The sequence below is a fragment of the Nannobrachium achirus genome (genome assembly GCF_963921795.1).
Source record: "Nannobrachium achirus genome assembly, chromosome: 14".
Classification (NCBI taxonomy): Eukaryota; Metazoa; Chordata; class Actinopteri; order Myctophiformes; family Myctophidae; genus Nannobrachium; species Nannobrachium achirus.
This window is the reverse complement of record NC_137821.1, coordinates 27,286,854-27,312,155: the sequence shown is the minus strand read 5'-3', so window position 1 is coordinate 27,312,155 and position 25,302 is coordinate 27,286,854. Positions and strand designations below refer to the sequence as shown.

Genomic DNA, 25,302 nt, shown 5'->3' with positions numbered 1-25,302 from the left:
CATCTCTCACCGCAGCTTGTATTCCAGTTCAGTTTTATCTGCCCATTATTTAAAACATTTATTTCAATCACTTCCAATTTCACTTATACTATCCTGTATCTCTTCTGATTGGATGAAAGTGGTATCCCAAAATGAAGATATATTTTCCGGTTACTAAAGAGCTGGACAGACAAGGATACCCTTGTTAAAGAACAAAGTGACACTAGAAATGATTACTATCATAATAGAGAGCTATTTACTGTAACGCTATTTACTGTAACACTGCACCTTTATGTGGTTAAACATGCTTGTGTGTGCTCCAGGATTGGATGTAATGATTCATTGAACCACAGATTAAAAAATAGAACAGACTGAAATGACCATGTGTGTCATGTTTGGAAAGGTGCATGCAGGTATCTAAAGTAATTCCTTTTGACATCCATTTAGTTAAATTATGCTGCTACCCCTCTCTATTTACTTATATGTTCAGAACATGCTACATGACAAAGTGTTATAAATATAACTACTCGCATGCAGGAAGCTACAGTTTATTAAGTCATAACATCGGACTTATAATTTGAATTATTTAATTGAGAAATGCAGAAAACATTAATTTCATTTTCCTCATGATAGGCCTAGCTGTCCCAGCCATTTTCAACACAGGGACAGACTACTCACTACTTGCGTAGCTAGATGATTGGAATTCTCAGCCTAACGATTCGTCTGGTGACATCTCAAGTCAATGAATGGGCTAAAACTGGTTGGAAACAATTCAGAAATATTAAATCAAACGGTATTGCAAAACCAATGCAAAGACATTAGGGTGTTCCTTTATCTTGTGAGGAATCAGGATTGGTTTTCCAAGCAGTGGATGTAGGTTTATTAGTGCTGGTTTTCCCCTCTGTACAAACCCCAGCATTGAATTTAGAATCATAAATCGGTAGATGTACAGCAGATCTTCTGGCTATGCGAGGCTACTAATGAACAGAAAATGGGATAATTTCAACTCCTAAGTCAAGTAAAAGTTTGATACGGCACTAGGGTTCTACTACTTACAAGTTTAATTTACAAACACACACACACACACACACACACACACACACACACACACACACACACACACACACACACACACACTCACTCACACACACACACACACACACATACACACACTACTTGAGTAAGAGGTGATACTCTTTTCACTATTGTTTAGTATAGGCTAACTAATATACAGTCGATAATAAGACATGTAGCAACCGTGTTGCGTGAATCTGACAAAACTGGTGAATCGGATAGAACTGGTAACAACACGTTGTTGTTCCTGTGCCTAATTGGTATCCCACCAATGAGGCACATGTCTCTCCACACACCGCCTGCAATGCTCTGGCACCACCCTCACCGGTGGGCACGCCTCATACATTGAAGACCCCAGCTCTAAAACCTTTCAACGTCAGCATGCCGCATACACAGTCTGTTCTCCATTGTTCTATGTTTAGTATGGGAGCTGTTACAAGCCTATTTTTAACTGTGTAAAGACACTGCTTAAAATGGACAAACTTGAGTCACTGGGCAACTGTTCCACAAAGAGGTCACTGCTTCTAAAACAGGATAATCAAAACAAAATTCAATCTGTTTAGTTTCCAGGGCCCTGGGCTTTCTTTCCATGCTGCAATGGGGGGGAACTTCTGAATCCGAGGTCTGGTTCTTTTCCAGTTGTTGGAAAAATCATGCCACACTCGCGAATCGTTATGTTAGTGAGACGATGAGAAAACAGAATGTAGTCACATTTTCTGGAGGTGCAGCAAACCAATGCGGCAAGAACAACTTAACTTCAAATGGCTTTTTCCATCTTAAAACCCATTTAAATGTCAAAGTGTTAAAGATTTTTAGCCTTTGATGACAAAATTCTGCTTGGTATGGGGAGGTTTGAGTCCTGAGTCAGTGTTTGTTTTTTAACAAGTATTAACAGTCAGCGGGTAGGGAAAAAAGATGGTTGCATTTTTATACAAATCCTGAGTGACAGACAGCGTGCTGCCGAAATCATTTAGCAAATATGCTCGCCTCGTTCTCGTTAAATCACAATAATGTCTCTTTTGGCTTTTTCTTTCAATTTGAAAAGCTGGCAAGCTTAATTGTATTTAACCCTTGTCCGGTATAGAAACGCACAGCCGCCTGGCCGCACAGCAGGAGAGAGAAAGGAGGAGGGGAAAAAAGGGGGTTGGGTGCCGTTTAAGAAAAAACACGATGGGGGTTTTGAATATGTTCATATTCTATTTTCTCCTTTTTTTCCTCCCCTGAATAAGTTACCTGGGAGTAAAGCGAGACTGAGGGATGTGGGGGAGAAAAGGAAGTGGGAGTTGGAGTGAAGGGGTTCGGTGAGACGTGGCGGCCATGCAGATGAGACTTATCTTGGTAGACCATGTGTGCACGGTGCACCCAAACTGCCAGTCCTGAAGCATTGACTAGCTGTCAGCTCCACCGCGGTGCCTTTCATTTAGCGCTAGCAAAGAGGAGCAAGAATCAGCAAGGAGTGGAGGGCAAGAAAAAGAAAAGGGAAAGAAAACTGGTTTGCCAGGATTTCCTTTTCTCTCTCTCTCTCTTTTTTTTTTTTTGGTTTGTTTATTTGTTTTGCTCTGTCTGTGTGTGGTGGCTGATTCAGAAAAGGACTTTTAAAGACTAAGCTTTATCTGTGGATTTAAGTTAGTAGTAGATAGTGGAAACAGACTATGGATTTAACTCGAATGTAGATAGCAAATGCAAAGCCTTTTTTGGGGGGGGAGGGGGGTAGAAACTGCAATCGCAAAAGAACACCAGCTAATACCGGCACTAGTGTTCTTTTTTTCTGGCTTTTTGTGTTGAGGCTGCCCAATGAAAATGTCAAACCAGGAGGAGAAAAACAACACATACACATCCGGCGTGGTGGGCTTCGCCAATTCAATCTGACACAGACGAAAAACCTCATGCATTATCAAACCAAGGGAACTTACTACGAGACCTGAACCTTGTGACTAACTGCATCTGACATTACCTCGCCCGCTAACTGCCAATAGATGGAGAATTAGATTGATTTGACTAACAGCCAAGCCACTACCTTCCAGTCGCTTATTGGCTTTTCTATGTGTGTAAAACAACCAAGGTTAATTACTGTTATACACATCTTTCTGTCTCTCTGTCACTGTCTCTGCCCACACCCATCCACCCCTCTCTCCAACGTGCTGCAGTCTGCTTATTTAACAATCCCCAATGTCAATTTTCAATATGAACTCTGTAGTCACAACACTGAGAAGTCTTCTGTGTGTCTCCGAAGCGCCACCGACGTTGTGCTGAAAGTTTTACACCGGTTAGGTCAATGGGGCTAAATCTGAATCTAAAAACGACAACCCTTGCTTGCAGATTTTTAGCCTCTGCCCTTGACTTCATAACATTGCCCTTGTTAGCTGTGTTTACGGTCGAGTAGTGATCTTGGCAGCAGAAAATTTAAATCAGGTTGATTTAATGCCAGCCAAAGACGGTCTTGTCAGAGTACACAAAATGCATTGTGTTAAAGGAGCACGTCACCCATTTTAGACCTTGTCTTCATATACGTGGTCCTCACTGATGCTCATTATAAGATGCCACCATTGTTGTTTGCTTCAATAAAACACTTTCCAAAGCCGTCTACCCATGATGTCACTGGTAGGCAGGTTTCCGAAATGTCCATATTCCACCAATGAGGCACAGAGTGAGTAGAGAGACACGGTCTCTTATCCCACAAGGTTCCTGTTTCCCAACAAGCTTCACTTCCTCCACACAGCTGATTCAAATCACAAACAACATGTAATCACCATGTAAGAGATTCAGGTGTCACAGGCTCACAGCAGCAACAGCAACCAGTCAGAATGAAACAGCTAAGAGGAACAGGAAGTGATGCCCAACTTTCCCGCAAGGGCTCATGGGACACGGAAAACGTGTAGATAATGAGCAATAGCGAGGACCAATTACATGAAGATAAGGTTGAAAGTGAGTGAAGTGGTCCTTTAATGTGAACACCAATGATCGGCCAAAATAGACAATGGATTGAATTCTATGTCAATGCGTGTTGTATCATAAATAATAGACTGTGCCAATCCTCAACAATGAACTGAAATGCACTTCAGCCGTGTTTAAGCGTTGGCTGTCTCTTGCTGCAGGTATCCCCGGCAGTGATTATATCAATGCCAACTACATCGATGGCTACAGGAAGCAGAATGCCTACATCGCCACCCAGGGCTCTCTGCCAGAGACATTTGGGGACTTCTGGAGAATGATCTGGGAGCAGAGGAGTGCCAACATCGTCATGATGACTAAACTGGAGGAGAGGTCCAGGGTAGGAAATGCAAGCATGAAGCATGAATTTTTAATTTCAAGGACACCCCATCACTCAGAGCAGTGTTTCATCAAACTTAGAAATTACAAGGTCTCCCCTTAACTTTGACAGTGTACAAACGGGTCCATGTGGTTCCATTTGTACACTGTCAAAGTTACAGACTTGTGAGGGTCAATTTAGGCAATGGCTACACGGAGCTGGATATTTCATATATCCAGGTTTTTCAGATATCCACATAGAAAAATATCTAGGTCCACACGGAGCTGGATATTTCATATATCCCGGTTTTTCAGATATCCACATAGAAAAATATCTAGGTCCACACGACAAAGATATCTAGGTCTAACAAGCACACACACAGTAAAGTCTTCAGAGATATCCGGGTTCCCTGTCTACACGGATCCAGTGAATCGGATATTTTTCAATCTCTCCACTTATTTATCCGGTTTAAAAAATATCCAGCTTCGCAGCGGAAATGTCCAGCTTCATGTGGCTGCAAGCCCCAACAGCACAAAAAAATGTCTAGCTTCAGAAATATCCAGCTCTGTGTAGCCATGGCCTTAGACGCCCCTAAAGGAACCTAGGGAGTCACTGAAATCTACTTTGAGAAACACTGACTCAGAGGGTACAAATGGAACAGACCTGTACTGTAAGTGTCCATTTGATTCCATTTGTACCATCTCAGAGTTACAGTCTACAGACAGGTCCATTCTGAACCCTCTCAAGGACCCTTGGGCTCCACTGCTGTATACTGAGCAGAGTCCCCCAGGGGTCTTTACTTGGTCCAGTGGTTCTCAAACGTTCAGATTTCAAGGTCTCCCCTTAACTCTGGCAGTGTACGAATGGAACCAAATGAACCCTCAGGTTCATTTGGTTCCATGTGTACACTGTCAGAGTTACAGACTTGTATGGGTCAATTTAGACCCCCCTAAAGGAACCCACAGTGTCCCTGGAATCCACTTTTAGAACCACTGCTCTATACCAATACTTATACTGTACACATTTTTGTCTTCTCACAGTTGTCCAACCTGACAACTTGTCCAAGTTGAAGATATTCAAAATGTTTTCCAAATTGTAGAATTAATTCAACTTTACTAAAGTAACTTTAGTAAGCCATCATCGTCCTACCACCCACTTGCTCCTCAAGGTTGAGATGGTGAATGGTTGGTAGCAAAACATAAATGCAACACTAAACATTAGTCTGGCACATCTCACAATGTCTACGGTCACAGACACAACTGCTTGCATCATCTTCAGTCTTCATTCGTCTGTACATTTTGTCGCTGTCGGTTACGTCGCTGTACAGTATCCAAAGTCGTACTTTTTCAGGAAAACTTTAACTGAAATGAAAAGTTGAATTTATTTTTTATTTATTTTTTAAATAACCGCTTTACAAGCTCACAACATGGACACCGCGACAAGTTGTGAGCTTGTATATCAGCCATTTTTGCTACTTTTGAGTGAAAAAGGTCGAAAGGATACATGGAGATACAAGGTTTCTGCCTGACAGCATTGATTTACTTTTGTATGCCTTTTCAAATAACTTGTTTTTGACAGGGAGGCTGATCGATGTTGACCTTGGAAAGTGAACGGTGAATGAACTATTTTGTCGTTTGTGCGGTATTTGTATAGCCTGGAAACCAGACCAATCTGCCAGAACTAAAAAAATAAATAATAACATATAGCCCTGACAGTTAAACAATGGAATTGATTTAATCAAATTAGATTTTAGCGATAATGGATAATTAAATAAAATAATTGATTTGTAATCAATCCCTATTATGTGCATGATATATGAAACTCTGCACGCGCGCACACACACACGCACGCACGCACGCACGCACGCACGCACGCACGCACGCACGCACGCACGCACGCACGCACGCACGCACGCACGCACGCACGCACGCACGCACGCACACACACACACACACACACACACACACACACACACACACACACACACACTTCTTTGACATTTGGTGCTTTTGTTGCTGCTAACGGCGTATTGATTACTCGTACCGTCCTCTCTGCAAAGCACGCGATGAGCTTTCTTTGTGTTTTGCATATCCAGAGTTCTAATATCGACTACCTCCTGAATGACTAAGTGCTATTCTGATCTGAATACCTCCATTGCCTCCGTCGTCGATATCATATTTTATTATTAACCCATTTAGGCATAGAATTATTGAATGCTTTAACCAGTGAAAAATAGCAGATATACAAGCTCACAGCGCGGCACTGAGTGCCGCGCTGCGAGCTTGTAGATCTGCTATTTTTGGAAAAAGTCGTGAAAATGTGTGCAAATCTTTGAATATATGCATTTTCAAAGTGAAGGTTTGTAACTCAAATTTTGCTTCTGGGTGGTCCCTGGAACTAAATACTTTGAGATGCGGGTCCGTGGCCAAATAAATATCATTTTGGGGGTCCTTCACATGAAAAGGTTTGAGAACCACTGACATAGTAGTCTCTCAAGAACAGACTAACTGAGCTCCAGTTAAGTGAAAAGGACCTTTTCTTTGACGATGGCTGGCCAGATTGCTGACACAGAAACATAGTTTTTTTCCAAAAATCTTAGAAGGATTCAAAAGACACTTATAGAATCCGGTCAAAATTCTATTTTTCACGATTTTTCAAAAATAGCAGATCTACAAGCTCGCAGCGCGGCACTCGGTGCCGCGCTGTGAGCTTGTATATCTGCTATTTTTTTATATTTAAAGCATACAATATCGCGTCATAATGTGTTCAGGCCTAAATGGGTTAATGCTGGTCGACCAGTTGCTCTTATATTCAGCCACGAAAAAGCCCTTGATCATGGTGTTGATATTTGGGATATGCTGAATCCCTGAAACTGCGCTAGCTCTCGCACAAGCCTATCATTGCTGTTAGGCAGCTGTTTCATTATAAATTAGTGCCCTACTTCATCATACAAAAGTGTCATGCAAAACTTAGTAGAAAAATAGTAGATCAAAAAGTTGGCAATGAGACATGTTGCTTATAGATTTAGCTATTTTAGCTAAATATGGATTTTGCTGCAAAAGTGAAAGTGGTTTCTGTGGATGTTATAAATATTAAACCAATAAAAAAGTATTAACAAGAGCTTGTGACTAAATAATAACCACGTTGGATTCATTGGAACCCAGGTTCCCTTTTTCCCTTTTCCAGAAAAGTAACGGTTTTGGACATACAAGGTTACCAGTTACCACCTGACAGTGAGGTTATAGTATATGTCACGAATAGCCCGTATTAGGTCAAACATCTGCATCTGTCATTTTCTTCCACTGTATTAGCAGGGCGTCTCTTTGGCAGCTAAACAATTACTGTAATGGAACAGTGTTTTATTGGCCGTTCGCTGGGCAACAAAGCTGGATAATCATAATAAACCCAAGCCTGTAATATGATTGGAAAACTGCGGTTATGATTGCAATTATAGAGCCTGTCAGAACAATAAATAGCAGTCTGCCCCCATCAAACTCTCTCAAGCTTATTCCTTGACTGTGAAATCGCACCTGGTCTGTGTAAACCGCGATATGTATTTGTTTTGCCAATATTAGAACAGATTTTATATGAATAGAGGATGGAATGTTTTGGCTGAAAGCTTAGGTTTCAAACTTTTATTTCGTAGCTCGTTCAGAAACCCTGTATCTCCATATTTCTCGTAAATGAATGCCCTGTTGTTTTTTTTCCCCCCACTAGCCTACTCTTGTGCCCTGTGTGACGCACAAGAGTAGTGAAAATAGTCCATCTACAAGCTCATAACGCGTGTTGAGCTTGCCTTGTACATTTTCTATTTTTGTTGTTTTATAAAATATTGAATCACTGCAAAGTATTAACAAGAGCTTCACGTTTTTTCCCCCTTTTCCTGAAAAGCAGGGGTCACCACTCACCAATATGTCCATTAGGGCATTCACGAATAGTGATTTTTAGTATTCGAATTATTCAGCCTCAAAGTATTCGAATAGTCGAATATTCGACAGGACTGGCCATACTGTCAAATATTAACTAAGCAAGAGGCGAACATTGTGAAAATAGCCGATCTACATGCTCACAACGCCTCGCGTTGCGAGGCGTTGTGAGCATGTAGATCTGCTATTTTCACAATATTTATCTGCAGAGCAGTCACATTAAATGTAATACCTACAATTCCAAGTGCTTGTCAGGGTGGGGGTCCCCCAGTTCAAATATGTTTATTTTGGGGGTCACGGCCTAAAAAGGTTTGAGAACCCCTGGTATAGAGCATTAACAAATTCATCCACCAGGGGCACTGACAACTCATTATTATGACTTCCTAGCTAGCCAAGCTTTATAAACTATATATTTTTTAAAGAGAAAACAATAAAATAAAATAAGCGAATATTCGACTTCGGTGAACAACGTCGAATAGTGACTTTGATATTCGAATGTTCGAATATTTGGTGAATGCCCTAATGTCCATACATGGACAAAATGAATGTGTCCGTGACTTCTCTTGTCCGTGGAAAGTTTTAGATTTTCTTTTTTTAAACACCATTATATATATATATTTTTTTTAAACAATATGTTTATTTTTATTTTTTTACACAAAGCAACACAAGAGATGTTTGAGAAAATATGGGGACGTTTTATTCAATATGTTAAGGGAAACGACCTTTCTCATCTGATGGAGGAACCAGGAGTGGGGTAATTGTTTCTTTGTTTTGTTCTGTTTTGTTCTCTCTCTACAGTTATTTGTCTGGCCTTGTGGCTTAGGAATCGGGATGTTGATGTGATGTGCGTGCTCCTTGTGTTTATTTTGTATTTTTTGGGCTTTTGTTTTCTGCTGGGTTTTTTGTTTGCTTATTTTGTCTGAGTTTTGCTTTTGTTGTGTTTCATAAGACCCAATTACTGAAGTCTCCAGGTGTTCAACAGAATATGTATGACACTGATTTACTACGACACTATGGCACATTAGGAGTCCAACTAGTGGTTCACAAATGTTTTATTTGCTTAACTCTGAGAGTATACAAATGGAACCTAATGGACCTGTATTTGTACACTCCCAGAGTTAACAGACCTGTTATGGTCATCCAGAGCTATCTCTTTGTGTTTCTTGTCCGTGGTAAAAAGTGTATTTTGACATAAATGTCCACCGCAAGCATGGTGGTGACCCCTGCTGAAAAGCAATGGTCAACCCGACAGCATGGACATCCTATGCTCGGTGTGATGTTCTTTGTGCTCTGTGTTGCAGGTGAAATGTGACCAGTACTGGCCCACGAGAGGGACAGAGACATATGGTCTCATTCAGGTCACGCTGCTGGACACAGTGGAGCTGGCCACGTACTGTGTCAGGACGTTTGCACTTTATAAAGTAAGTTGACCTCAGAGACTAAGCACGTTCATGTAAAAACATCCCCTCTTCTTTGAGACTTAGAGGAAGACAGCATTAGGGCCTGTTGTCCACAGAAAGTGTTTCTTTGAGAGTTTTAGATATCATGTCCAGAATGCTACATGCTGAGCCGTTTCTGGGCCCATGGGGGCCCTAAGCATGATTCTGCTATGGGGCCTTCCTGCGAAAAAATAATAGGCCTAATATTTTGTATCATTTTTTAATCCATTTTATAATGGAAATATATATATATATAAAAATATATATAAATGAATAAATAAAAAACGACAACAACAGGCAACATATTTTTGCTATGTTTGATTTGTTCTTTTCTTATTTAAATAAAAAATGAAAACTTCCCCATAGGGGTGCTGGAACACCTGCAGCACCCCTAGTTCCCACGCTGTGGCAGAGTCCTGCACAGTGGCCACTGTGCCAAAACATCACATTCACTTTCACTTTCAGTGGTGTGGCGATGCGCGGAAGCAAAGTCACCACAGTTTGATTTGATCATTGCTTTGTTAATTATGAAGGGATTTCTAAAATTAAAACGTCTCCATATTGTGGCCTTTGCGATTCGCTAAGTAATCGCGAGATTTCACATCGCGATTTCGGTTTGAAAACGATTAACCATGCAGCAGCAGCACTAGTTCTTTTCTGCTGAGGAGGGGGCGGTGGGGGCCTTTTTGGTCGGCGGGGCCTTACGCAGTCTGCGTAGTCTGCGTATACGGCCCGCCTGCGCTGGCTACATGCACTGAGCGAGATGCCTTCGGGTCAATGTTTGCCATTTGTGGCCGCTTCACTCCAACCCTAGTGACATTGATGACCATTGCTCGATCCTCTACAAAAGTTTAACTATTTTCTACTTGTGGCACCCAAGGCACTCCACCAAAAAAACGTTGTACGTCTTTACCATTCTGTAGAAATGCATAACAGAAAGGCACTGGCAACTCAGAAAACGATATTGGATTACACAGCCCCTTAGCGACACACAGGAAGGCTATAGCAGCATAGGAAAGGACCACTTTTGTACAAAGACAGGGGTCTTAAATACAACATCAAATGACATTGGACAGTTATTTAATGTACTTTTTTAATTATATATATTATATTTAATTGTTTAGAATGTCCTTTGGGATGAGAGATAGCGGGGGGTTTATCAGCATTTCCTTGTCTCTCTCAGAACGGCTCCAGTGAAAAGAGAGAGGTCAGGCAGTTCCAGTTCACGGCCTGGCCAGACCACGGGGTACCTGAGCACCCCACGCCGTTCCTGGCCTTCCTCAGACGAGTCAAAGCCTGCAACCCGTCAGATGCAGGACCCATGGTGGTCCACTGCAGGTGAGACACAACCAGGTTCTTCACTGCATGCAGTAAGCAAGTAGCCCTGGAAACCAAAGGTTCCCGAGCCATGTGGCCCATAGGTCAGGAGGAGCCTATGTACAACTACACAACCTGGCCATGATCTAGGAGCAAGAGGAGAAGTCACCCACGTCACCCAGTGACGTGTTGGTGTCCACGCCTACACTTTGGGTGGCGGAACTAGCACCGGAAGTTCGGTGAATAACATTAGCGTCTATGAGCTTCGGCTGGGACAGCTCAGGAACAAAAAATAATTCTGAACGATAGAGACCTTTGTTGTATAATCGCTCCAGGAATATAAAAGAAGACATATCACAGGTATTTTTACAATCACTTTCTTTTCGATGTGCACGGTACATAATGTTATTGAGGCAGCTAAACAGCGGCGGCAGCTGTTTCTGTCTTGGAGATATCGCGAGATTTGGATTCCAGACAGGGAAAGGTGGAGAATCTCGCGATACTAGCTAGTTCAGAAACGTAAATTGTGCTCTTTAGATGCCTCTATAATGTTATACAGTGTACTCACCGAAAAGCAACACAGCAGAAAACAATGTGTGACATGTCTTCTTTTATATTCCTGAGCTGAGTTTTTTATAAAGGTCTCTATCGTTCAGAATTATTTTTTGTTCATGAGCTGCCCCAGTCGGCGCTCGTTGGCTCCAATGTTATTCACCGAACTTCCGGTGGTAGTTTTGCCACCGAGAGTGTCATGGCGGATGGCCATGGAGCCAAAACACGCCCCTGTGTCTTTACCTTCTTTAGAGCTACCTTGGCCATGATGTACAGATGTGCCGTTTCAAGTCTTCAGGTTTTCCTGACAATTTCCTGCAAAAGCATTTTTTCCACTGGTTTCTTTCCCTGTTTTGCCTTTACATTTTTTATGGAGAACGGAGTGTATTTATTTTTACAGAAACCCGCAAATGGCTAGAAACCACTCCATTCCCATTGAAAAGCAGAACCCACCTTCATAGGTAGATTCAAACTTTGAAGTCAGAGAAGGTCGTGAAAATAGCTAAAATAGCTGATCTACAAGCTCAATGTTCTGCAAACCACTGGAAATCTACTGTCTTGCCAATGGCAGGACGTGTGAAGGTTTGAAATGGTTCTCTCCCTGAACATGCTATTATGTTGCAGGAACTTACCCCCCAACATCCAACCCTTGACGAGTGCCAAGCAGGGAGGCATTGGGTACCATTTTTATAGTCTTTGGTATGACTCTGCCCAGTATGTTGGATAGCCTCACCTTCAGTATCATGATGCAGTTCAGAGTGAAACGGGACTGACATACTGTACAGTAACATTAGATGGAATTTGATTTGAACATTGTGAAATGGGCACTTCAAAGCAAACATGGACAATTGCAGATTGATCGATGGGTGGATGTCAAGATGATATCATTGGTTAGAAATTGGTTGGATCAAGCCTACATAAGCACAGATCTCGAGAACACGAGATCTGCATGGCATAGTAATACTGAAACGTCGTGCTGGGCCTGCGTGAGATCCAAATAAACAGATTTACAGATTGCGTTCAAGTCCTTTTTTATTGTTCTGTCAACTTAAGTGCCTGTGTCTACTTTCTGTCCATGCGATAAGATAATAAATCTGAATAATAAATCAGAATCATGCTGGTTGTACGTAGATCTAGAAGGTAAGAGGCTAGGAGGAAGGGAAAACAAAAAGTGAGATGGAGTAAAAAACAGTGACTATCCCTGGCTCTCCTCCTGTGAGCCAAAGGGAGTCATCCGGCTGGCTTTCATGGCTGTTACTTTAGATCTGAAGGTGTTTGTGACACAACCGAGCGCGACGATTACTGGTGTCACTGCCCTTGGCAAAAACTTTCAGCATCTCTTCCACACACTATATAACACGCAGACGCTGCACAGGCCCTGTCGTCCTTCCCCTCCGCGCCACGGCACCGACATGTCGCGCATCAATGGCCCCACAACTCCTCGGCTTATCCCTGGGGTTATTGCAGCTGAAATACATAAAGCAGCGACTTCACACTCCTCAAGCTGAACACAAACGGACCAGACTCCCAGTAGTGAGAGGAGAGCACAGAGATAGGAGGCACACAGGCTTCTGACTCCTCTCAACTTGGGAGGACTTCAGAGGATCAGCAAGAAGGAAAGAAAAAAAAAAGCGAGACATCCAGACCAAAAAAAAAAAAAAAAAAAGATGTAGGGAGAGTGTGAAAATGAAGAGATAGCGAGTGTACTAGATACAAACTTTGTGTCAGTAAACTGACAAGAAAGGACGGGGCGGGGATTACCAAAGAATTAGAATTACCACATGCTGATGTTAATTAGAGCTAGTTGCCGAATCAGTTCAAATTGAAAACCCTGGATTTCTTTTTTTTTTTTTTTTTAGGATGAAGCAGAATATGGGAATTAATGTCACTCTGCAGACAAGGCCTTTATAATTCCTCTGGCTCCCTATCAGATAGGGCTACTGCCATGCTTCTAAAGACTGATTTATACACAGAATATGTGCCTTGTGTCGTGCACCGGAAATAGCAGATCTACAAGCTCTGTGAGCTTGTAGATCGGCTATTTACACTATCAATGTTCTTTTTTAAGTATAAAGTTGTCAAATATATTCAGTAATTTCTTTGTATATTTAGGTTATGTGTCATATCTACCATGTGCAAGTTCAAAGCCTAAAAGCCAAACAGAAATGTCATTGTCAACGACAGAAACACAATTAAATCGTTGATCACAATTATTTGAGCGACAATTAATCGTCATGTAAAATGTCATAATCGTGACAGCTCTATATGGAACACCATTTCGAATGGAGAAGCGTTCTTATGCCGTCTTCTCGGGGCAGGGATTTGAGCTCTGTTCCTTGGCGGAGAGAGGTTTTCTTTGTTATATAGATTTCCTCCTCCGCAGCAGCAGCAATGGAATTCATTAAACGGGAGACAGTCCGGAAATTTCCCCTATCTTTGTTTTGCTGAGAGTGTTGTTTGTACACACGCAAACAAGTCTAAATAAAACTCTACAAGGGCAGAAGGGAGATGGATTTGTGCTGCATGTAATTAACTGGATGGCACACTATCCTGAGCCACTGATTAATTATTTGGTCTGGGTGTCGTCAACAGGAAGGACAAGTGCACCGACCATGGCCGCTTAGCATGTAATTGTTGAATGGATCCTTGTAGCAGACATAACAGATCAAAAAAGCTCTTTGTGTGTACGTTTGTGTGTGCGCGCGTGCATGCGTGTCTGTACTTGGATTATTATAATTATTTGTCAGGGCTCACTGTCCCCACAACTATAGAAGAAGAGAAATAGACATTGTGAGGACAATTGTGCGCTTGTAGATTTTTCAGCTTTAGGGTTAAAAATGGCACAAAAAACACATTTCTGTGTGATAGGAACTTTAAGATTTTTGCAAAATAAAAAAAAGAAAGAAAGAACGGTGTTAAATACACATTAACATGAATCCAACATATTACTTTAAAAGATAATGTGTAAAAGAAAAACCCACTGAAGTGCTATCAAACTAAGTCATCAAATTGCAGCACCAAACTTAAAAGATCTAGTCTCAAATCTGTCAACAGTCAACAGACATTTATGAAAAAATCAGCTAAATATGGTGATATAGCTTTGAAAGACTCTTACCAAGATGCATGGACTGCTTTGTCTCACTCACAGCTAAGGGGTCCTTGGCCTGAAAAATGTTGAAGACCCCTGTCCTGAAATATAGATGTTCTCACAAATACAGTAATACAAATGTGTGTGTGCGCGCGCGCGTGCGTGCGTGCGTGCGTGCGTGCGTGCGTGCGCGTGTGCGCGTGTGTGTGTGTGTGTGTGTGTGTGTGTGGCAGTCGAGGGAAAATATTTAGAACATGTGTCCTCTTAGACACGCTCAGCATTAGTACTGTGCAATCGACTTACAGACACGTGTTCATGTATCGGCGCCGTCATCGTTGCCTTTAGCGGACTTCAAATAAGACTGGGATTGTACGCGACTGCGCGCATGTGTCACATAACCACACAAGCAAGTCATTTCATCTGTATTGGCCCCCGGAGTCGAGGGAAACAGAATTAATTTGACGTGGTCGGACGGAAAGTGGGTCCCGTGTCTCGAGCGGGCTATTGATTTTGTGGCTCTGTTGTCACTCCCACAAGACGGAGACCCCAATTTAGAGAACGTTAAGAGAGTGCCTGTTACCAACAGGGCAGTGGAGAGGGGTCCGGCTCTGCTGCACTGTACCCGTCAGTGGAAGGTTTCCTCTGTGTTGACCATATTCAACCGGTGGCCATTTCACCCTTATGTCATGAGATTCCCTCTTTCCCAGGTGTTTCGCCCAGGTGGGCGTGGTTTTTACGTAAGGTTTAGGCATAATTTCTGTCGCCATGCAGGCATAGTGCTTGTGAGTTTAGGGTTAAGGTTAGGTTTAGGCACAGTTTTATTTTTTATTAGGATCCCCGTTAGCCTTTGCCATGACAAAAGCTAGTTTTCCTGGGGTCCAACACAGACAAACATTAAGGTTAGGTTTAGGCATATAATTACACCCACCTGGGCGAAACACCTGGGAAAGAGAGAGTCCCCTTATGTCATTCTGGGCCATGTCTAATGTACGTCATACCCCCTGGGTTGGGTTCTCCCAAGTACGATTTGACCCATTGAGCCCTATACTTGTTCCTACCACAAATGTCCAAAATAGCCGATCTACAAGTTCACAGTTAGTTGCGATGCAAGCTTGTAGATCTGCTATTTCCACAGTTTCAGAAAATTGTGAAAACACCAGGGTTGATGTGGTTAAAGGGTTAGTTCACCCTGTGGAGACTTGAATTTATGTAGTGGTTCTCTATGGAGACACAAAGATCCTGCTTTGTTCCCTATAGGAGACACAAAGAGTCTCCTCAAATTATTGGATCACGAATGCGAGAAAAACAATATCCATAAATTCAGGTCTCCATGGGGCGAGTAATCGATAGGAAAAGAAAAGTAATTTTGGGGGTGGACTATCCCTTTTAGAGCAAAATGGCCGCTGTGCGACTCTGGTTGTTTTGTCATTCTCAGTAACATGGAGGATCTTAACTATACCCCTGAATGTTCTGCCAGTGAAATAATAAGTAGTTAACATTTGTTTTGGAGCAGCAGCAACTGACATTACCTGGCAAGAACACATGCTCACCTCATGTACATGTCTGACTTTTCCAATCTTCCTAATGAAGCGCAGAGGGCTTTGGGTTTTATGCAGCCAGTGGTTAATGAGGAGAAATGATTTCCCTATAGCTTTTCCTCAGTGGTAATGCAGCCATAAGATTATCTTGTCAAATGACTAACAAATTTGCCCTAAAAGATATGAGTTTTATTGGTATCCAGAGAGCAGAGAGCCTGGCGAACTGACAGCGTGTCGCCAAAAACAGTTTTTTAAACCGGGCAAAGGGAATTTCTCAGAGAAGTACATCTGCATAGACTTTATCCTGTGTTTTAACAAGCAGATCATTTTATGTTGCGCGTGCTATAAAAAAAAATGAAATCATAAAACCCGGCTTTGGAAGTTGGCCAACAGTCCTTCCCATAGGAGCACTGTGGGGGTATAGGGGTGGTGGTTGTTCATAAAAATGCATTCACGTCTTGCGGAGCTCACTCTCTCTTAAAGCAGTTGTCAGCTTTTCATGGTGTTAAAAGTTAATTAAATGAATCAGTGTAAGTGATTATATAAAAAAAATAATCAACTTTAACAAAACAATCAATTTTCAAAAATACGTTATTCTTGCACAACATCGTTGCACAACGAAGTATACAATAGGGCTTAAGTGGCTAATCAGACTAATCGGATTATCAAAAGAAATTCGTGATTTTTGTTGATTTGTTTGTGTGTTATGAAATGCACTTCTTGATTATTCGATTTATCCAAAACGTGATGGATAGAATAAACGCTACGAAAACAATCTCTTCCCTAACATGTGCCCTAAGACCACTTCCCCTCCCTCCAGCACTAACCCAATGGTTCTCAAAGTGGGGTCCGGGGACCTCCACAGTGGTTCTTGAGGGGTTCCAGGTGGTCCACAGCAAAATTAGTTGACACAGCATCAAAGTCAGTTTAACCACTTTAGCCATACATACATCTGCTATTTGAAAACAACAAATATATATATATCACAATGCATTGCATGTGTCTCATGAGCTGCAATGCTTGGCAAATCTTGACAAAACACTTTTGAAACATTTTAACAACTCTTTTAGGGGTCTCTGGCTCAAAATATTTTCAGATTGGGGTCTGCGGTCAAATCAACTTGGGGTGCTTGACATGAACAAGTTTGAGAAGCAATGCACTTAACCCACAAGTGGCAGAGTGTTTGGTGGTATTTGATACAGGGCTACCCAGGCGTTATGAGTGCAAACAGGAAGTCAAAAGGACCTGATTGAATGTCCCAGATTGCGTTCCCCTTTATGTGACCTGTATCACCCACGGTTCCAATGTATGTACTTCACATTATATGAATCGTTTTATAACCTTAAGCGCCATTCACACTGACCACTAAAACTATATTGTTCACTGTTGTATTTTGTTATAGTTGGTGTGAACTCTACCATCCTCCACTTGATTTTTTAACTATAGTTTTATAGTTATAGTGCTCCGTGTGACAGGCACTTTACAGTTTGAAGACATGAGCCCTATCATCCCTAATCTGGCCATGGCATAGTGCATAAAACTATATCCATCATAGTTCATCATACTTTTGCTACATGTATTTGACATACACCAAATCAAATCATATAGTGTTAAAGTAGCTAAAACTGCAAATGTTTGATACCATGGGATTTTAAAGGGGGCGATAGCCAATGCACAATGTTGTGAGCTTGTAGATTTGCTATTTACACATATTTTCCACAACACCGTTTTCACATATACTCAATTAATTGAAATGGTGCAGCTGTGTGCTTTGTTTACAAACTACTTCAACGTACTGTACACAGTAAATTACTGTCGATATGTAAAGATCGATAAATGTAGGCCATGGCGTTAATAACTCTTTGTGAAGGGGTTTTATGTTGGGTTTTACCCCCGGCTTTTAGCTTTTGCTTTGTGTATTTGTTGAGGTTTAACCAATGTTTTGGTTTGACAGATATCAAACTCTAATACAAGGCAATTTCATTTTGTGGCTTAAATCTGCCAAGTGCCATGAGTAGAGGACTAATTATTGACCGTGCTGATGCATTCCATAGAAATGACATGGAAAATTACATTCTATTGACTTCATTAATAGCTTTGCAGGGACTTGGGTGAATTTTAGGCACACAGTTTGGGAGTTTGGGAGTGTGTTTTTTAATGGGCGAGGCGGTGAAACTGCAGTGACTTGACAGGATGGCTGACAGCCATAGATTTGGTAACAATACATATGTAATTGCTTTTACTGCTGTTTGGGGCTTTATCTTCTCCAGGCCCATTGCAGCTGTATTTTTTTTTTTTTTACACCATACTTTCTCTCTCTCTCACACTCTCTCCGGGGCCCCTATTTCCCAAAACTTCGACAAAAGCATGTTAGCCTGACACTTATGTCTGTCTGCGTCCAAAGCAGCTGGCTGTGGAGGGTTGAAGCGGCAGTGTCAGGTCATTAACGTATCTCCCTCCCTTCAACTGCCAAATGTACAGTCCCATCGCTGGCTCTCTCTCTCTCTCCTTCCCTCCTCTGTCTCCCTTTCTCTCCCCCAATCTCCCCTTTCCCCCTTGCACTCCCTCTCTCTCTCGCTTGTCGATAACAGACGAGACGAGACAACTGGCTGTGTCACGCTGCCCACTCCCCCAGCTCGGCTCCACCCGCCAGCCCCCACCCGCCTGCATAACACGCCGCTCCACCCTTCCTCATCCTCTCCTTCCTCCATCTCTCTGGCTCTTGGTGCTGTCACTCCTGTCACTTGCTCTCTCGCAGGTCATCACTCTCCCACGTTTCAGGACCGGACTGTAAAACAGTTACGGATTGGAAACAGCTGAGGCCGAGGGAGAGAGAGAGAGAGAGACGGATTCCATTTCCACCTCCCAAAGGCCTGAGGTGTTCCCAGACCTGGAAGTGATTCATTGACCAAATATTCCCGAGTAGAGCCCGAACCGATGTCAAATTTTCTTTTGTTCCCGATTCCGACAGTTGTTGAACGCAAATCTTGAAATATTGTTTTAAACACTTGGATTAAACTTAATTAGTTTAACATTTATATTTTATAATATTTAACATATAAAAAAAAAACTAAAACGTTCTGATATTTTCTTTAACCACTTTCGCTCTAAAATTATTTTCTTTTCATGGCTGTTCTACAAGCTCACAAATATTAAACAATTTTGCCGATAATGTCACAGCGAAAAGTGGGCGCCAGGGGTTCAAATCGGGACAGATCAGCTGCATAGTTGCTGATACCGAAGTCGTCAAAAAAAGTCAAATGATAGCCGATATATCAGTCGGGCTCTAATCCTCAGACGTCTTCACGAGCATGTTCTGCTCCTACCTCAACCTCTTACTCTTTCACACGTGCACGATCTCGCGCACAGAGCCGTGCGGATACTTGACTTGCCGGACCCATAAGACACCTCGAGCGGCAAACATTTTCATGATGATCATTTCCCTATAGAGCTGCAGAGAAAATCTGGCGTCAGAAGAAGTGGGGGAAAGACGCTGACGTCAGCCATTTTGAAAAGTGATCATAAGATCATTTGTTAAAGCCAATGACTCCCGTACAAAGTCTTTATTCCATTCGCAGTGCAGTTCCACTGCACCATGGCACATTAACCAGACTTAGCCCCCGGGAGATTCACTCTACTCCTTCTTGAGTTTTTCTACCCCCCCCCCCCCACACACACACACACACACACACACACACCACCCTCACCCCTTTCTGAGAACAAATGAAAAACAACTGCTCCATCAGAAGGAGGAGGTTGGAGTGTGTCGCTCACACCTCGTAGGCATGTTGGCTTAATGGATTGAATAACCTATTTACATTAGAGCGCCGAGCGCAAGCTAGGCCTCATCCTGTCAGTGCGCTGCTGCCGGAGAGCTGAAAAGGGGGGACTTAGCGCTGTCGTGTCTCCGCACACTTAATAAAGCGCTGTGGGAAAGGAACTCGCATGCCGCGGCACTTTGGGGGAACGTGTGGCGTGATGGGCGGTCGACTGTCCGCGCATTTTTCAGTAGTCTTCTGCATCTGGACACATTTACGCAACGTACGCGTCTTAACACATATGGTGCCAACCCCGAGTTTCCCGAGTTTGTATTGGTACTAGTGCTGTGCCAACCCCGAGTTTCCCGAGTTTGGGCCGTTTTTGAAAAAAAAAAAAAAAAGAAAAATTCAAAATGTTTTTTTTTCAAAAAAAAAATTTGGACCTCCAGAAATGTACTAGGCATGATCGCGATCGCGAAATTGCATGTTTAACCCCCATACCAACCCATTCTTTCAAACATGGCAGCCATGTTTGTTTACATCTGAAGAAAACATAATGGCTGATAAATCATGAATGCCTGAACGGATTTCCAAGCGGATTCTTTTGTTTGAAAGCTGTGAACAGCATCTACACACGTGGTGCATCATCTAGGCATGGGCGTGCACTTTTTACACACTTGCACAATTACATGGAATCTATGGTAACCATGGCAACGCGAGACATTGAAGAGAAAAAATCATAGCAACATAAGTGTTAACCTGACCTCGTCAGAGACCCGCCAAAACAGTCTCAACTCTTGTTTCGGAGTACTTTCTGTCTTTTACTTTATATATTTTTTACTTTCACTTTCACTACAATTTACATTTACAGCACTAATGTGAAAATGTGCCACGGAGAGTCTTAATGCCTTTCAGTGGCTCCTCTAAAGCCATTATACGTTTTAGTGCACTGTGCTAATCTAACTGCATTAATTGAAGTCAGCTGCTCTTCTCAGAAGTCGCTCGGCAAATTTACCGGGGGCCCTCGTGCGCCGCTCTCTCTCAATACTGTGCGCACGCGTGTGTGCGTGCGGGCACGCGGCCGTTGTAGTGGGAGCCTTTGAAAGCCGGGAGATAAAGGTTAAATGGTGCTGCCGAGCGGGTGATTAGCTGTGATGGGTTGGAGAGCACAGGTGGGGTGCGGAGAGGAGAGAGGAGATTTTATGGCAGCACCAGCAGGGAGGCTCACCACATGGCACCGGCCGACCATGCCTTTCACCTCCACTCAGCGTGCCCACTTCACATCTGAGTACACGCTCAAAGAACAACGGTCACGTCCACCTGTGGCAAAGCCTGGCAGAGAGGGTGCTCACCTATTGGCGTCGCCGTCGCCACTGGCGTTAGCGAGCGTGCTTTTCTCTGGCACCGCTCGCTGTGCTGCCTGACGCGGCATTTGGTCAACAGGGCCGGGAGCAAAGGTTTAGGATGGACGCAAGAACATGTCATATCAATGACACGGACGATGACAGATGGCTAATTTATATGTGGTACTTGCCAGAAATAACAGCTTATATAACAACCACTTTAACTTGAAAACCTGTTATTTTTGGTCAGCAGTGCAGCTGTGTAGAGATTGAGAAGTACAACTTGGATAGGATTTGGCTTTTTTTGCAGCGATGCACAGTGAGTGCTGATAATCCATTTCCAGATCTGGCAAAAGAAAAGAACATTGTTACAGAAAATGGGCCAGCCCAAGATGACCCCAGGCATCTGTTAGCATTTAGGGATTTTTTTTTGTTTATTTAGAAAGGAGAGCGACTTGCAACCCCAGGGCCACGGGCTGGAAGCCACACAGCTCGAGACCCAAAACAGAGATTTAGAGTCGCCCCAGGACCCAAACTTTGTGAGCTTAGTACATACATTCCGAATAACAACTTAAGCCCTATTTAAAAAATTATATATACTGTATTATGAAAATAGCTGATCTATCTCACAACATGATGCATTGTGAACTGTAGATCTGCTATTTTCACAATTTCTCAAAAGTTTTACTTATGGCTTTTTCTTTTTCTTTTTTCATTTCTGAAATTCTTTTGGAAAAAAAAAAGAAAAAACAGATATTTTGAAATGAGAATTTGGTAGTAAACGTTAAAACACTTTTGTTGCTATCAATTAAATCTCTTTGAAAGTCATGCACTCCCATGCCTAGATCATGCACCACGTGTGTGCACGCTGTTCACAGCTTTCAAACAAAATAATCCGCTTGGAAATCCGTTCAGGCATTCATGAGATATCAGCCATTACGTTTTTTACATTATGTAAACAAACATGGCTGCCATGTTTGAAAGATGGGGTTGGTATGGGGGTTAAACATGCAATTTCGCAATCGCGATCATGCCTAATAAATTTTTTGGGGTCCAAAAAACATTTTTGACGAAAAAAAAAATATTGAAAAAAATAAAAATAAAACAAATCTTCAAAAACGGAAACTCAGGGTTGGCACAGGGGGGGTACCAATACAAACTCGGGAAACTCGGGATTGGCACCAGACAGGTTAAGAAAAAGCTATATTTACTCACAGTCCATAAGAACGGACCTGTGACCCAGAAATGTATCCCAAGACCCAACCCATAGTTTGGTAAACGCTGGCAAACACATAATCTTAACGTCATTCCCTCTTTTTTTCTCCCCCCTCCCCTCCTCCAAATTCGACGCGTCCGTTTTGGGCGACGGCAGCGCCGGGGTGGGCCGCACGGGCTGCTTCATCGTGATCGACGCCATGCTGGAGCGCATCAAGCACGAGAAGACGGTGGACATCTACGGCCACGTGACGCTGATGCGCGCCCAGCGCAACTACATGGTGCAGACGGAGGACCAGTACGTCTTCATCCACGACGCGCTCCAGGAGGCCGTCAACTGCGGCACCACCGAAGTGCCGGCCAGGAACCTCTATGCCTACATCCAGAAGCTGACGCAGATCGAGGGCGGCGAGAACGTCACCGGCATGGAGCTGGAGTTCAAGGTGAGCGCAGTCTGGCGGGAGGTCTCGAGGCTGAAGTCATTTGGCTGGCAAATTGCCATGCGGTGTTTCTCAAACGTTCAACTTTTCAAGGTCTCCCCTTAACTCTGACGGTGTACAAATGGAACCAAATGAACCCGTCAGGGTTCATGTGTACACTGTCAGAGTTACGGTCTTGTATGGGTCAATTTAGACCCCCCCTAAAGTCCCCCGAATCCACTTTGAGAGCACTGCCCTTAGAGTTCACATTTAAAGGAGTAGTTCACCCCCAAAATGACTTTTTTTCTATTGATTAGTCACGCCATGGAGAGTCGAGTTCAATAATATTTTTTGGTTTTTGTCACATTCCTAAGACAAAAATTTGATTCGAGTAAATTTACCCCCATTGATTCCGGATGGGGACCCGTTTCTAAACGGGTCCCCATCCGGAACGAATGGGGGTAAATTTATTGTTATCACATTTTTGTCTTAGGAATGCGACAAAAAACTAAAAATATTATTGAACTCTAGTCTCCATGGCATGACTAATCAATAGAAACATTTTCATTTTGGGGGTGAACTACTCCTTTAACATCAAATTCTGTTATTTTATACTATCCCCATCCATCAACATGTGACACGTGTTATCATTTACATCAGGAGTCTTCAACAGGGGGTCCGCAGGGATACATGCATGTTTTAAATAAAAGCATGAATATATTAATCTATCATTTTAATAGCATAGTATTGAATATTGGTATTCAACATGGTATGTTAATACACACGAAACACAATTTGTATACATAAATATACAATATATGTTGTAGCCCCGCCCCCACCCTACGAGGTAGGGGGTCCCTGCTCCATCTCCCCATCAGTTTGGGGGTCCCTGGCCTGAAAACGTTGAAGACCCCTGATTTACATAAATGTTTTATTGTACAGTATGCAACCAGTCATTTATTAATGACTTTCAACGTGGCATCACAATTTGGGGAATGTCAATTATATGCAGACATTTTCCTTTTTCGCCCCCAAACAAATAACAGAAAGAGTTAATCTACAAGGCTCTTAACGTGTCACTTGGTGACATGTTGAGAGCCTTGTAGATCCACTATTTTCCTTCTTTTTTTTTAGAAATGGGGCTTAAGTGGTAACTTATTTTTTGCCTATTTTTTTCTGAAATTACGCCTCTGGCTGGATCCTGGTTTATACGTAAGCAATTTACCCCGAGTGAGAGGACATTATGCTCTCATAATGTCCGCAGTGCGGGTGTGATCGGACGAGGCGCCAGCCGAGTCCGATAACACCCGCACTCAGGACATTATGAGAGCATAATGTCCGACCCCGAGTGGTAAATAGCTTTTCTACCACTTTTTCCCGTATACATGAAAGAAAACACATAGTTGTAACTTGCAAGGATCTTAAGTTACAATCATTATTGCCTATAAAACTTCCGCCATAACAACAAATAGTGCCACAAACAACATCTTCTACTCACCACCAGATGGCGCCAACTCCATGCTGAGACAGATGTCTAGCTTACGCGACCGAGTATTTCCCGGTGAATCTGTGCGCAAAGGTGGGGGCCGATGGGCAAGGAGGGTTGCGAGCTTATGAGAAACAACTAAAATAAGACCTTAAAACCTGGCGAAAACAGTTGCGTGCATTAGCGCAAATGGAAAACATTCAATTAACTTCTGAAAAGCCTACACGGCCTTTAAACAGCGTGCATACGGTGCATTAGATGAGGATAAATGAAATCATTAAATGGAAATCATTAAATTAACTTCTGAAAAGGCTTCTTCTAAGCCTACACTATATAGCCTACTAAAAACGAGTGAATCTTGCCACACGTGAATAATTGTGGTTCAGTGGTTGTAAACAATAACACAGACAATATAAAATCCTTAGTCTAGTTGTGGGAAGAAAAGGATATCATCATCATCATGGCCCCAAATAACTTTTAAATATCTTGCAATTGGAGACGAGTCTCTTACTAAATCGGCAAGAGTGCCTCTCATTTTCAATACATAAAGGCTAAGCTATAGAACCTCTCCATCATCAGCAATAGTCAGTGGTGGTGCGTGTCCCCCAGACCCCCACACTCCCAAGCCCCCACCTTTGCGCACAGATTCACCGGGAAATACTCGGTCGCCTAGCTTACAGCTAAGCTAACGTCAGTTAAAAGCACCGTTCCGGCCGTAAATAGAGGCTGTTCGCTTCCAGAAAGGCATAGGTTCAGAGAAAAGGGGCTTTAAAGTTGGCGGATTGCATTGGATCCAAATAAATCGGCGACGATAGTACGCACGTTAGTAAACATAGGACAGCTGCGACCGTCATTTGTTGGTGGGGGGAAAGGTGTTCCGACCATAGGTTCCGACTCCCTCCTGAAGTCCCCGGATGC

General features: G+C 42.7%; 1 protein-coding gene across 4 annotated transcripts in view; it reads left to right on the top strand.

Moving 5' to 3' along the window:
- Positions 1-25,302, top strand: part of LOC308297742 (receptor-type tyrosine-protein phosphatase delta) — a 221,035-nt gene that overhangs the window by 181,586 nt on the left and 14,147 nt on the right. For all 4 annotated transcript variants that reach the window (XM_080741304.1, XM_080741302.1, XM_080741303.1 and 1 more), the window contains 4 exons: positions 4,149-4,324; positions 9,531-9,650; positions 10,852-11,006; positions 22,637-22,922. In XM_080741304.1, the coding sequence (XP_080597430.1) occupies positions 4,149-4,324; positions 9,531-9,650; positions 10,852-11,006; positions 22,637-22,922 (737 nt within the window). The remainder of the gene's footprint in view (positions 1-4,148; positions 4,325-9,530; positions 9,651-10,851; positions 11,007-22,636; positions 22,923-25,302) is intronic.